Source organism: Macaca thibetana, chromosome 13, assembly GCF_024542745.1.
Source record: "Macaca thibetana thibetana isolate TM-01 chromosome 13, ASM2454274v1, whole genome shotgun sequence".
NCBI lineage: Eukaryota > Metazoa > Chordata > Mammalia > Primates > Cercopithecidae > Macaca > Macaca thibetana.
In genome coordinates, this window is record NC_065590.1 from 75,304,172 (window position 1) to 75,319,848 (window position 15,677).

Consider the following 15,677-nt stretch of genomic DNA (forward strand, 5'->3'; position numbering starts at 1 on the left):
GCCACATTTTCTTAATCCAGTCTATCATTGATGGACATTTGGGTTGGTTCCAGTCTTTGCTGTTGTGAGCAGTGCTGCAGTAAACATACGTGTGCATGTGTCTTTATGATAGAATGATTTATAATCCTTTGGGTATATACCCAGTAATGGGATTGCTGGGTCAAATGGTACTTCTAGTTCAAGATCCGTGAGGAATCGCCACACTGTCTTCCACAATGGTTGAACTAATTTATATTCCCACCAACAGTGTAAAAGCGTTTCTGTTTCTCCACATCCTCTCCAGCATCTGTTGTTTGTTGACTTTTTAATGATCACCATTCTAACTGGTGTGAGATGGTATCTCATTGTGGTTTTGATTTGCACTTCTCTAATGACCAATGATGATGAGTTTTTTTTCATATATTTCTTGTCCACATAAATGGCTTCTTTTTAAGAAGTGCCTGTTCATATCCTTAGCCCACTTTTTGATGTGGTTGTTTGTTTTTTTCTTGTAAATTTGTTTAAGTTCTTTGTAGATTCTGGGTATTAGCCCTTTGTCAGATGGATAGATTGCAAAATTTTCTCCCATTCTGCAGGTTGCCTGTTCACTCTGATGATAGTTTCTTTTGTCATGCAGAAGCTCTTTAGTTTAAAGATCCCATTTGTCAATTTTGGCTTTTGTTGCCATTGCTTTTGGCATTTTAGTCATGAAGTCTTTGCCCATGCCTACGTCCTGAATGGTATAGCCTAGGTTTTCTTCTAGGGTTTTTATGGTTTTAGGTCTTACATTTAAGTTTTTAATCCATTTGAGTTAATTTTTGTATGAGGTGTAAGGAAGGGGTCCAGTTTCAGTTTTCTGCATATAGCTAGCTGGTTTTCCCAACACCATTTATTAAATAGGGAATCCTTTCCCCATTGCTTGTTTTTGTCAGGTTTGTGAAAGAACAGATGGTTGTAGATGTGTGGCATTATTTCTGAGGCCTCTGTTCTGTTCCATTGGTCTATATCTCTGTTTTGGTACCAGTACCATGCTGTTTTGGTTACTGTAGCCTTGTTGTATAGTTTGAAGTCAGCTAGCATGATGTTTCTAGTTTTGTTCTTTTTACGTAGGATTGTCTTAGCTATATGGGCTTTTTTTTGGTTCCACATGAAATTTAATTTTTTTTTTTTCTAATTCTGTGAAGAAAGTCAATGATAGCTTGATGGAAATAGCATTGAATCTATAAATTACTTTGGGCGATAGGCTATTTTCACAGTATTGATTCTTCCTATCCTTGAGCATGGGATGTTTTTCCATTTATTTGTGTCTTCTCTTATTCCCTTGTCTCTAATAAAACAGACTTTAAACCAACAAAGATCAAAAAAGACAAAGAAGGCCATTACATAATGGCAAAGGGATCAATGCAACACGAAGAGCTAACTTTCCTAAATATATATGCACCCAATACAGGAGCACCCAGATTCATAAAGCAAGTTCTTAGAGACCTACGAAGAGACTTAGACTCTCACGCAATAATAGCCAGAGACTTATCACCCCACTATCAATATTAGATCAATGAGACAGAAAATTAACAAGGATATTCAGGACTTGAACTCAACTCTGGACCAAGCAGACCTAATAGACATCTGGGGAACTGTCTACCCCAAATCAACAGAATATACATTCTTCTCAGCACCTATTGCACTTATTCTAGAATTGACCACATAATTGGAAGTAAAACACTCCCCAGCAAATGCAAAACAACATAAATCGTAACAAACAGTCTGTCAGATCACAGTGCAATCAAATTAGAACTCAGGATTAAGAAACTCAAAACCACACAACTACGTGGAAACTGAACAACCCGCTCCTGAATCACTGCTGGGTAAATAACGAAATTAAGGCAGAAATAAAGAAGTTCTTTGAAACCAATGAGAACAAAGTCACAACGTACTAGAATCTCTGGGACACAGCTAAAGTAGTGTTTAGAGAGAAATTTATAGCACTAAAAGCCCACAGGAGAAAGAGGGAAAGATCTAAAATTGACACCCTAACCTCACAATTAAACGAACTAGAGAAGCAAGAGCAAACAAATTCAAAAGCTAGCAGAAGACAAGAAATAACTAAGATCAGAGCAGAACTGGAGGAGATAGAGACACGAAAAACCCTTCAAAAAATAGTGAATCCAGGAGCTGTTTTTTTCAAATGATTAACAAAATAGACCGCTAGCCAGACTAATAAAGAAGAAAAGAGAGAAGAATCAAAGAGACACAATAAAAAGTGATAAAGGGGATATCACTCACTGATCCCACAGAAATACAAACTACCACAGAGAATACTATAAACACCTCTATGCAAATAAACTAGAAAATTTAGAAGAAATGGATAAATTCCTGGACACATACACCGTCCCAAGACTAAACCAGGAAGAAGTCAAATCCCTGAAAAGACCAATAACAAGTTCTGAAATTGAGGGGGTAATTAATAGCCTACCAACCAAAAAGCCCAGTACCAGATGGATTCACAGCTGAGTTCTACTAGAGGTACAAAGAGGAGCTGGTACCTTTCCTTCTGAAACTTTTCCAAACAATGCAAAAAGAAGTGCTCCTCCCTAACTCATTTTATGAGGCCAGCATCATCCTGATACCAAAACCTGGCAGAGACACAACAAAAAAAGAAAAATTTCGGCCAATATCCCTGCTGAACTTCGATGCAAAAATCTGCAATAAAATACTGGCAAACCAAATCCAGTGGCACATCAAAAAGCTCATCCATCAAGATCAAGTGGGCTTCATCCCTGGGATGCAAGCCTGGTTCAACATATGCAGATTGATAAATGTAATCCATCATATAAACAGAAACAATGACCAAAACCATATGATTGTCTCAATAGATGCAGAAAAGGCCTTCGATAAAATTCAACACCCCTTCATGCTAAAATCTCTCAATAAACTAAGTATTGATGGAATGTATCTCACAATATTAAGAGCTATTTATGACAGACCCACAGCCAGTATCATACTGAATGGGCAAAAGCTGGAAGCATTCCCTTTGAAAACTGGCACAAGACAGGTATGCCCCCTCTCACCACTCCTGTTCAACATAGTATTCGAAGTTCTGTCCCGTGCAGTCAGGCAAGAGAAAGAAATAAAATATATTCAAATAGGAAGAGAGGAAGTCAAATTGTCTCTGCAGATGACATGAATGTATATTTAGAAAACCCCATCATCTCAGCCCCAAATCTCCTTAGGCTGATAAGCAACTTCAGCAAAGTCTCAGGATACAAAATCAGTGTGCAAAAACCACAAGCATCTACCAATAGTAGACAGCAAGCCAAATCATGAGTGAACTCCCATTCACAGTCGCTACAAAGAATAAAATACTTAGGAGTCCAACTTAGAAGGGATGTGAAGGACCTCTTCAAGGAGAACTACAAACCATTGAGCAACTTTTTATGTGCTTATTATCCATTTGTGTATCTTCTTTTGTGAAATATCTATTCATACTTTTTTTTATCCTTTATTGTTCTTTTAATATCTTCTTAAATTTTCTCCTGAGACTGGTGAGCAGAGGGACCCAGAGCAAGGGAACTTAGAGGAAAGGAAAGAAGGCAGTAATTAGGAAGGAGGAGGCCGGGAGGAGGAAGAAAGCATTTTTTTTTTCCCACTTTTTTTTTTTTTATTATACTCTTAAGTTCTAGGGTACATGTGCACAATGTGCAGGTTTGTTGCATATGTATACATGTGCCATGTTGGTGTGCTACACCCATTAACTCATCATTTACATTAGGTATATCTCCTAATGCTATCCCTCATGGCTACCACCTCCCCACAATAGGACCCTGTGCGTGATGCTCCTCTTCCTGTGTCCAAGTGATCTCATTGTTCAATTCCCACCTATGAGTGAGAACATGCAGTATTTGGTTTTCTGTTCTTGCGATAGTTTGCTGAGAATGATGGTTTCCAACTACAGCCATGTCCCTACAAAGGACACGAACTCATCCTTTTTTTATGGCTGCATAGTATTCCATGGTGTATATGTGCCACATTTTCTTAATCCAGTCTGTCACTGATGGACATCTGGGTTGATTCCAGGTCTTTGCTATTGTGAATAGTGCCACAATAAACATACGTGTACGTGTGTCTTTATAGCAGCATGACTTATAATCCTTTGGGTATATCCCCAGTAATGGGATGGCTGGGTCATGGTATTTCTAGTTCTAGGTCCTTGAGGAATCACCACACTGTTTTCCACAATGGTTGAACTAGTTAGTCCCACCAACAGTGTAAAAGTGTTCCTATTTCTCCACATCCTCTCCAGCACCTGTTGTTTCCTGATTTTTTAAAGACAGCCATTCTAACTGGTGTGAGATGGTATCTCATTGTGGTTTTGATTTGCCTTTCTCTGATGGCGAGTGATGATGAGCATTTCTTCATGTGTCTGTTGGCTGTATGAATGTCTTCTTTTGAGAAGTGTCTATTCATATCCTTTGCCCACTTTTTGATGGTTTTTTTTTTTCTTGTAAATTTGATTGAGTTCTTTATAGGTTCTGGATATTAGCCCTTTGTCAGATGAGTAGATTGCAAAAATTTTCTCCCATTCTGTAGGTTGCCTGTTCACTCTGATGGTAGTTTCTTTTACTGTGCAGAAGCTCTTTAGTTTAATTAGATCCCATTTGTCAATTTTGGCTTTTGTTGCTGTTGCTTTTGGTGTTTTAGACATGAAGTCCTTGCCTATGTCCTGAGTGGTATTCCTTAGGTTTTCTTCTAGGGTTTTTATGGTTTTAGGTCTAACATTTAAGTCTCTAATCCATCTTGAATGAATTTTCGTATAAGGAGTAAGGAAGGGATCCAGTTTCAGCTTTCTATTTATGACTAGCCAATTTTCCCAGCACCATTTATTAAATAGGGAATCCTTTCCCCATTTCTTGTTTTTGTCAGGTTTGTCAAAGATCAGATGGCTGTAGATGTATGGTATTATTTCTGAGGGCTCTGTTCTGTTCCATTGGTCTATCTCTCTGTTTTGGTACCAGTACCATGCCGTTTTGGTTACTGTAGCCTTGTAGTGTAGTTTGAAGTCAGGTAGCGTGATGCCTCCAGTTTTGTTCTTTTGGCTTAGGATTGTCTTGGCAATGCGGGGTCTTTTTTGGTTCCATATGTACTTTAAAGCAGTTTTTTCCAATTCTGTGAAGAAAGTCATTGGTAGCTTAATGGGGATTGCATTGAATCTATAAATTACCTTGGGCAGTATGGCTATTTTCACAGTATTGATTCTTCCTATCCATGAGCATGGAATGTTCTTCCATTTGTTTGTGTCCTCTTTTATTTCACTGAGCAGTGGTTTGTAGTTCTTCTTGAAGAGGTCCTTTACATCCCTTGTAAGTTGGATTCCTAGGTATTTTATTCTCTTTGTAGTCATCGTGAATGGGAGTTCACTCATGATTTGGCTCTCTGTTTGTCTGTTATTGGTGTATAAGAATGCTTGTGTTTTTTGCACATTGATTTTGTATCCTGAGACTTTGCTGAAGTTGCTTATCAGCTTAAGGAGATTTTGGGCTGAGACAATGGGGTTTTCTAAATATACTATCATGTCATCTGCATATTCATACATTTTTACCCAATTTTTATTTTGGTAATTCATTGTTTTATTGAGTTATAAGAGAATTTATGGAGACAAATTCTTTATGAGATATATGATTTGCAAATATTTTCTCCTATTGTATGACTTGACTTTTCATTTTCTTAATGAAGAACAGAAGTTTTTCATTTTGTTAAATTCAGTTATCAACTTTTTTTCTTGTATAGATTCTGTTTCTGGTATCAAATTTAAGAAAACTTTGCCTCCTCCAAGGTCATAGAAATTTTCTCCTTTGTTTTCTTCTTGAACAAGAGTCAGCAAATTACAGCCTGTGAACCCCATCTGGCCCACAGCCTACTTTTGTAAATAAAGTTTTATTTAAACATAGCCATACTTCTGTATTTACATATTGTCTATGCCTGCTTTCTCTCTACCTGAACTTTTGCGCAGTTTCTATACTGTGTCGCCCAGAAAACTTGAAATACTTAATGGCCCCTTTCAAAAAATGTTTGCTGATCCCTGTTCTAGAAGTGTTACAGTTTTAGTTCTTATAGTTCTAGGATCCAATTTTAATTAATTTTTCCGTATGATGTGAGGCAAAGAGACAAGTTCATTATTATTATTTTTATTTTGGTATATGGATATGCAGTTGTCCTAGTACCGTTTGTTAAAAAACTCTCCTATATGTTAGAAGTTACTTGCTTCTGGCTGCTTTCAAGATTTTCTTCTTGTGTCTTGTTTTCAGCTGTTTGATTATGATGTATCTGGGTGAGGATCTCTTTGTGCTTATCATACTTTGGATTTGTTGAATTCCTTAGATCTGTAGGTAAATGTTTTTTCATGAAATTTGGAACGTTTTCAGCAGTTACTTCTAATATTTTTACTGTTCCCTTTCTGGAGCTCCGATTATGTACGTGCTGATATGCTTGATGTTGTTTACAAATCTCCAATGCTCTGTTCTTTTTCTCTGTTCTGATTGGTTTTTTTTTTGTAATTTCACAGACTGTTTCCTATTTAATATCAAATCTGCTCTTCAGACCATCTAGTGAACTCATTTGAATTTCTCATTTCAGTTACTATTCAACTCTAAAATTTCCACTTGGTTCTTTTTAATAGTTTGCATTTATTTCTTTGTTGATATTCCCTATTTTAGTTATATCATCACAACTTTGAGCATGGCTTCCTGTAATTCTTTGAATAATATTTATAACTCTTTTGAAGGTTTTGTCTGCTAAATCCAATATCTGCTCTTACTCGGATACAACTTCTGCTGGCTGCTTATTTTTCCCCCCGAATACGGGTCATAGTTGGCTGTTTCTTTCCATGACTTATAATTTTTTTTGGAACTGGACATTTTGTGTAGTATGTTATAGTAACTTTGGATTCGGTTTTTATTCATTTTTTTCCCTTGCAGGTTGTATTTATTTATTTATTTAGTAACTTTCATGGACTTCAACTGCAGAATCTGTGTCTCCCACTATGTGTGGTTACTTATGTGTCTCCCCAGCTTTTAAAACTTTTTAATTTGTAATTTTAAGCTTGGCTTTGTAGGGTTCCCACCTGCAATTCCTGAATTTAGTGCTTAGCTAATTATTGGTTGAAGGCTATACCTAAACACCTTGAGCCAGAAAGGCTTTCACCTTCTGCTGGGAGATTGTATGGAGGCTGTGAAGGGAGGATCACTTGGGCTCAGAGATTGAAGCTAACCTGGGCAACATAGTGAGACCCTGTTTCTGATTAAAAGAAAAAATCAACTAAGTATAGTCTGTTTTCATGTTTGTTTCTTTTACTTTTTATTATGTTGTCTTAGACCTAAGACCCTGTGCATGTACCCAAATTTTCTGTTAGCCAGGCGTGTGTGGAGAGCTAGGTCTCTCAGGTTTCCAGCTTCCCCCATGCATATGCTGCCGGTCTCTCAGTTAGACTGCATTTTGTGTGGAGCTTAGGACTTTATGGGACTCCGGTGTACATGTGTGCAGGCTCCTAGTCAGCCAGTGTTGTGTGGAGGGCATAGGCTCTCTCTTTAGGATGTGTGGAAAATTTATCAAGTCTCTCTATGGCTTTGCCATTTCCATTGTCTTTCTATTAAGTTTCTAGCTAGTCCTCAGGTTTCTGGCTCACCTCAACAACAGCAATCTCGGACTAAGCAATTTGCAGGCTTTTCTGTTTCCTGCTGAGTGTGGGTTTTCCACTCTCTGCTCCAAGTCAAAGTCATCCCCTTTTTGCAATGAATGTGCGGGTTCCTTGATGGAACTTATACTTCAGTGGAGCTAGGGTAGGGGATGGAGGTAGCTCCTGGTAAGATGCCAGATTTCCACCGTAGTTACCAGGAAGTTCTGTAGTTTTTCATTAACATGTTCTTCTCATTTTTTTTTTGTTGTTGTTGTTTTGCCTTTGGTTGATTTCCATAGCACAAAGATGGTTGCTTTTGACGCTTTTATCCAGTTTTATAATTGCTTTTTGGGGGTGAGATTTTGTATTCTTTCACTGGAAGTTCAACTTCAGAACTTGGATTTTAAATCCTAGTAGTATTACTTTTCAAAGCTAAATGCTCTTTTTTCTAATTCATGCTTATTTGTCTGTAGAGATAGAGAACAAGTAATTTTTTAAAAAGACAGATGACAGAGGGGTGGATGAATGAGCCCCAATTCAAGTCCTAGGTTTCAACAGAGAACAGAGTTTTATACCTCCTTATAGATAGATTTGCAAGCTCAAACTGAGGTTAATTGAAGGGATTAATGGCTCTTGTGGAGAGTAGACGTGTTGTTTATTCAGAGTGAGCCAACTATTGTGACGAAGTACCTTTCCTATAGTGTTCTTCACTTCATAACAATTTTATGAAGTAAGTATTGCAATTATGATTCCGTATTTTACAGATACGGAAATATATTTACAATTCGGGAACTTATCTATGCTCTGAACATTTGTATGTGGTGGGGATAGCACTTGAACCCATTTCTTCTGGTTTCGCCTTGTTCTTTATACTCCGTATAACTACTTTCCAATCATATCATAATTACTCACAGACACTTTGATGATCTTAATGTATTTTTTAATGTAGGTAGTAGTTGAGGTTAGAATAATTAATTCTTTTCTTTCAACTGACAATTAGTCTTAACTAATTGAAGAGCTGGATTCAGTCAGGCAGTTATTTAGCAAACTGGTAACAGTTAGAGAAAGAGATCCTGTGGCAGCTTCCTCTGCCAGCTTCCTTTTTTTCTCTTACTCCATAGATGCAGATTCTGCCCAAGAAGCCCCTGCATTGCAGAGGGACTGGAGATCTGTATGATCTGTTTATTTCGCAATTGACAGGGTAAGGGGGCCTTACGGGGGAGGTGCTTTAGCTTTATGCAGCTGGGCTAACATTTATTTGGGGATTATTTAAACTTAGTATTTTTAAAAACTTTGATGAATTTTGTTTGTCCTGCATCAGTTAAGTGCCAGATTATCATATTAAAAAGCATTTATTATAATGGTGATGTTTTAAAAAAGGTCCTGTTAACAACAAATCAGACAAACATGGTTCATGCTTCTAAAATACCAAATCTGGGATCATTTAGAATATAAATAATATTGAATATATATAAGTAAAATTTCATGACAATAACATTTTTAAAAAATGGTTTTGAATGGACATCTGTTTCTATAGCTCATCATATTCTTTATTAATCTACTTTGTTTCTTTTCCATAAATCTGTCAATCTGTAGAGTGAAAAAGGGACTTGTGGATATGCCATAAACATTGTGGGTGGCTGTGGTGTCTTTTTCTGCTGCTAGAAATTAATACTTACTTCCTTTAATTCTTTGTCTACCCTAGATGCCAATGAAATTTGAGTCGTATCTTCCGACTGTCTTGTATCTGATCATTAGGATAAGTGTAAAAATGCAGTTGATAAATCTTACGGGAGCCAAGATTAAGTTTTGTAGGTCTCACTTGGCAGGTTTATAGAGCAAGTGCCAGAAATGATGGTTTTTATAATAGGATAGATTAAAATAGGCGAGGAAGAGTTTAATGTTCTTTTATAATCACAGAAAGATTTGGCAGATGACTGTAGCCTTGATGAGTACGTGAAAAGAATTGAGTTGGTGCTGTTCTGATGGGCTTGTTTTTATTTTTCGAGATGTTATTATACCTGGTAGTAAAATAGCTTTGTTTACCTAAAGAAGTAATATATTTCTGTAGTTTAAATGGATATTTTTAGTATTCTGTATGACTCATATTTTTAATCGTACCCTCGTACCCTTTAAACATTTAATTTATGGATTTTAAGAATTCAACAATAATATTATGTATGTTGTCCTTACCACTATTAATACATATTCCACTTTCTAATGCCAACACATTTGGAGAACTACTTTCATTCTTAAGCATCTTAAATGACCTTTTTTTTTTTTTTTTTTTCTGTTTTCTTTAAGCCATAAGGATGAGTTTACCATTATTCCTGTACTGGTTGGAGCTCTGAGTGAGTCAAAAGAACAGGAATTCGGAAAACTCTTCAGTAAATATCTAGCGGATCCTAGTAATCTCTTTGTGGTTTCTTCTGATTTCTGCCACTGGGGTAAGTTCTAGATTTTAACATATCATGGTAGATGTTATATACTTCTGGTTAAAGGTATCTTTTCATTCTAAGCTCTGATTTTCAATTTTTTATCACTTTCCTTGGAAAGTTTTACTTCTGGCAGCAATGTTTAAAAGTGAACAAAAAATCTTTTTATCCTTTAAAAAGGATCAGATTACAATAGTGGATTATGGGTACATTTCCAAAGGCGACTGGTATAATTGGATTCACACTGTGAAGGCATCCTTGCTTAGATACTTATGTAGTGGGAGTTAAGATCTTTTAACCTCATTTCCAAGTAGGTGTGTATGGTAGATTCTTTGAAGTTAGTTTTGGTGGATAAATCCAGTGTTCTTTAGGATATAGAAGAGCACTGTGTGCTGTGCCAGTCCTTTTCCACGTTTCCTTTTTTGTAATTAGTCTTTTTTTTTCTTTTCTTTTTTCCCCTTTTGGTGCTTAGTTTTTGCCCACAATTGCCATCAGTTTAAAGCTACCCTCCAGAGATTATAACATACTGGCTATTAGCACTGTGGTCTTCATTGGTAATGCTTTATGAGGGTAAGGACGCTTGAGTGATGTTTTGATTATTGTAAGAGTAAGAATGCTTCACAGTGAATACACCATAAGACAAGTGAGCTGTTTGTGGATTCCTCTTTTAGTAAACGTTGCTTTTACGGTCTTTGGATGCAGTTTGCTTTCCTTTATCCATTACTGTCCCAGAATATTTCTAAGTTTTGTTTCTTTTAGGACATCTCTTTGACCTATTAATTTATTGGTTTAAGATGCCAATATCTGTTCATTTATCAGTTATTTCTTTGATTATAAGGAAACCTAAAATGTAAGACCATAATTTTTAAGATACAATGCTAGAATAGCCAGGAGAACATCCTCAGTGAAACATAGGGAGCCATGGCATTTTATATGTCTTACCCATTGATTGCCAGAATTAATTCAACATTTATCTGGCCTGGTTGGGCTGGTGTCTTTCTCTTGCTTCTATCTCCGAATGGCCTTTTCAAAGTTGAGATCTCAGTTCAAGAGAACTATCTTTCATAATGGTACAGATTATTTTTTTGCATAAAGTACTTATCCTCAACTGGGAGTGATTTTACTGTGAGGGGCATTTGAAAATTCCTGAAGACAGTTTTGATCACCACAACTGGGATATGGTTTGGAGGTGGCAATACTATTGGTATCTAATGAGTAGAGTCCAGGGTAGCTGCTAAATAAACATCCTACAATGGCACAGGATGGCTCCCACATCAGAGAATTACCAGGCCCAAAATGTCAGCAGTGCTGAGGTTGGAAACCCAGATTTTTAGGATATGCAGGTAGTTGTGCTTCCTTTTCAACCCCCTAGAGAAGCTCTCAGGGATCTTCTTCTTTTTTTAAATCTGTTTTTAATATTCAAGGTTCTTTATTTACTGATTTTATTGGTTAGCTGGTTTGCTACCTTTGGCAGAAGTTACATTTTATGGATATAAGTATGCTGCTTAGATCTGAAGGCTTGGTAGATGCTTAAAAGGAGTTCCTTTCTGTGGAATTTTGGAATTTAATAAGTGATCTTGAAAACTTAAGTATCATTACTGCAAAACAGGATATTTTCCTTAATATTGTGAATTTGTGTTGGTAACAAAGCATGGCTTTATGTTTTGAAAATTAAAATTCTTGAAGCAAGTGTCCCACCCCTCCTTCATTTTTAAGGCTCTTATTAATCACTTGATTTAAATAATTAGTTCCCTTGATATTATTTTTCAGAACTTGGGCTTTCTCTCTAAGTTGGCAACCTGTGCAATCATAACATAAATTCATGTAAAACGTCAGTAAACATTTCCGTATTGCTCTTTTCTGTGGAATCATCCTTTTTACCTCATTAATAAAGACTTCTAAAGTAAGCAAAGCCTAGTCCACTGCTATATGTAACTACAATGGCTGAGAGAGAAAAATAAATTTGTTTTACCTTTTACCTAGATTCTTAGAAAATTATTGAGGTTGTTTTGTCTCCTGATTTCTTGGAGATTTTGGTATCTAAATTGTAAGATAGGCTTTCCAGGTGATAGTTACAAAAAAGAGCTCAAAAAAATTTAAAGACTCATGAATAATAGTTGTAAGAATTATCTAGAGACTAAACATTTTTTATGTTTATGTTTGGTGTTTAAGTAATAGAACTTTTCAAGAGTTTATTTTTTAGTATCACCATCATTAATAATACTCATTAAATGTTTTCTTTGTGTTTATGGAAAGCACTGTGCTACTTCTTACTGAGAAATATGTTGGGGTTCTGGAGATAAGTGAAAGGTGTAACATAGATAATATTCCAAAATTGATAGTCTTTTCACTACCACAGTAATTCTTGTAAAGTAAGATACATTTTCCTCTTTTGCATGCCTACTGAAGTAATATGAATTATTGACCAGTTATGGGTTAAGCTATCTTAAGAATTAAGTTTCATGTTTCTCACATTCATACTGTAGTGGCGACGGGTATCTTTCCTAAATTAGTAAGCCTGCCATATTATCATCTCAAAAATTCAGCTTTTTCTCATGAAGATAATACTTAATGGTTTTTCTTTTTAAAGAGGTACTATACAGGTTGATTTTTATTATATAGAAGCAATCATAACACTGACTTCTAAATAATTTCATAGGAGGGATTCAGTTCCTCATGCATGTAGAGGTCTTAAACGGTTCATTGAGTTACCTCTTAACACACTCTATAAATACCTGAATTTTTTTGGAAAAAAAATTTATTATAGTACACTTGAAAAATTACTCAGCTACACACAGTGGAAGTTTCTTTGTTTTGATTATTAGATTACTGGCAGTGACTACATTGTTCATTTTTAGTCAGTGGTTCTCTTTATAGTGTGCCTACCTGTTGCCGAAAGTAAAGTGAAAACCCTGGTGATAGAGACATTTCAGATTATTACGTGTAAATTGGAAGATTTTTCTTGTTGACCTTATTTGTTAGCCAATGTTCTTTATAAAAATGATCTATTTTCTTAAATGTATTTTACTTTAAAGATGTTCATCTTTCAGATGCCCTGTAGCTTTTATTTAGACTTGAAAAAGAGACATTAGAGAGATAAAGGTAGACATACTGAAGTACTCTCAAGTTTTCTTTCTAGTTGAGGTAAGTCAAGGGAGAGACAGGAACCTAGATTCCATTATCCCCCTTCTTTCAGTCCCCTCATTTGAGTTCCCCAAAAAGAAACCCTGCATTTCAGTTCCTGCCTTTTATCACATCACCAGTCTTGTACATATAGAAATGCCAGATTATATTGCTCAGGCAACACTTAAAATAGTTTCACCTCATTTCATCCTTTCTGTTACTAGCAGGAAGTAGATTAAGTGAAAAGACATTTGCCACTAGTCTGTATACTTTACTGTGGTTAAATAAATTGTTCCAATACTTTTTGTGCTTTTCAAGTTCTATATCCTATAGGATGGCTCCGTATGAGAGAATTTTGTCTGGACCTATTTTAATTTTTCAATTAGTAGAATTTTCTTCTCAAATTTCAGTTTTGGCCTTCTTCATATATATGATTGATATTTGTGTTTCCATGACCTTCCTGAAATTTATATTTCTAAATTTAGATTGTTGGCAGCTTTCATTAACATAATTTTCACTTCTAAGAAGTTTCTAAATGAAATTGGATTTAGCAAAAATTGATTTTTCAAAAGTGCAGTCATGAACTGGATATGGTAGTTTGTGCCTATAGTCCCAGCTATGTGGGAGGTGAGGCAGGAGGATTACTTGAATCCAGCCTGGAGAACAAGTAAGACCTCATCTCTAACAAAAAAGAAACAAAAAGTAAAAGTGGACTCATGCTTTATTTGATTTACCTTTTATGGTGGTTTTGCAAATCAGTTTAGATAAGTTTACTTGGTGAATGTTTATGACATTATATTCTTCTTTAAATATGAGTTTACTATAGTCTTTTCAGCAATTTTGAATTTTTATGCATAAATTTATATTTGTTTTGGTTTACATTACTAGCTTTTTATAAATACGTACCACTTATTAAAAGTGGCATTCCCCTAAATATTTATGAAATTTATAACATTCAGATTTCTTCTTTATTGCATATTAACGTGATTATTCATGCATACTCTTCCTTTCTGTTAGTCTCTTGGGTATAAGGCTATTGCTGTTTTCTAAATAATTAAATTGGTTTGAGTGTAAGTTAGCTAATTCTTAAAATATACCTTAACCAAGCCATCATATTTGTCTTCTCAAATATTTGTACATACAGATTTTACACATTTAGTTTTTGACTTTTTGCAGATTTGAGATAAGGCTAATACTTATACATTATAACTAGGACTTCAGAATGAAAACATGATAGTATTTAGCTTTTAAAAGTGATTACCTTATTTGATGCTACTTAGAGAAAATTTCTTTTATGAAATACATTTTTTCTTTGGTAGTGATTTCAATTATGAATGTCCCCAGGTTGGATCCTTAGTATCGAATGGCCTAGTAATTGATCTCACAAGGTTGTTGTGAGGTTTAACTCAAATATTTGAAAGTGGTTTAACATATTAAAAAATGTGATTAAGTAAATGTACGACAGTATAATTTTTATTGGATATATATCTGAAAATCTATCTTATTGACTGATCTTTTGGGGGTTTTATAGATCAACTTTCCAAGGTCATTATTTATTTTTGCAGTTCAGTGCATAGCTTAATGTTGAGGTATTTAATATTCTTTTACCTTTTGTTTTAAGGTACTTAAAAAGTAGCATTGGTTCTTGTACCATTCATTGTTATGTTTGTCCTCATTAGTTGATTGTTGTGTGTTAAACAGACATCCCTGGAGCTTATTCTCCACACTCTGTGAATCCACTCATTAATCACCAGTCACCTTTGGAGATGGGAAAATTACTTACCTGTATTTCTTTTTCTCAGAAAGCGTGCTCTGGAATGGATTCACAAATGAGCTACCCTCCTTCCCTCAAAGAGTAAGGTTTCTGCTTTACAGGATTTTTTTCTTGGGTTATTTTTCCTCTCATCTTTTGAATTTGAAAAGAACTGAGGGAAGGCACCTGAAGAAACTACTGACATACTCACTAGGGGAGTTCCAAAGCTTGTGCTGTCCCTAGGGGCAGTGTCAATGGCTCTTAAAGCTAGAATGCTCATACTTGGAGTTGAAACAGGGGCTCAAAGAATCCATTTTCCCAGTGTACCTTCTGAAAGGATAAGTTTCAGGTAAGTAATTTTCTCTTACTATGTGATACGCTTTATTCATACTTATAAAAGTACAAAAGTCCAGTTCTCCAGGTACATGGGCAATTGTATTTGTTTACAGTTTAGATTCATAACCTTTACTGAATGTCAGAAACACAAAAACTTATAAAAATAAAATAAATTTGCTCATGAGATACATATAATTATGATTTATTTTAAGTCAATAATACATTTTTAGTTAAAGGTATATTTATGGTCATTTATTGTGCTTGTGCTATCATTTTCTTTATTATTAAATAAAATTTTGAGACACTTTAAAAATAATAGAAACCAAAAAATAGTATTTTAAACTCAGTTTCTGAGTGGTGATTGACTAAAGTTGTGTGTGTG

The 15,677-nt window shown here is 35.3% G+C and overlaps 1 protein-coding gene across 4 annotated transcripts in view; it reads left to right on the plus strand.

The window, feature by feature from the left end:
- MEMO1 (mediator of cell motility 1) overlaps window positions 1–15,677 on the plus strand; it is a 143,880-nt gene that overhangs the window by 109,704 nt on the left and 18,499 nt on the right. For 3 of the 4 annotated variants that reach the window (XM_050754146.1, XM_050754145.1, XM_050754144.1), the window contains one exon: window positions 9,953–10,095. The exons of the other annotated variant lie outside the window; for it this stretch is intronic. In XM_050754146.1, coding sequence (XP_050610103.1) covers window positions 9,953–10,095 — 143 coding nt within the window. The remainder of the gene's footprint in view (window positions 1–9,952; window positions 10,096–15,677) is intronic. 4 annotated transcript variants of the gene reach the window in all.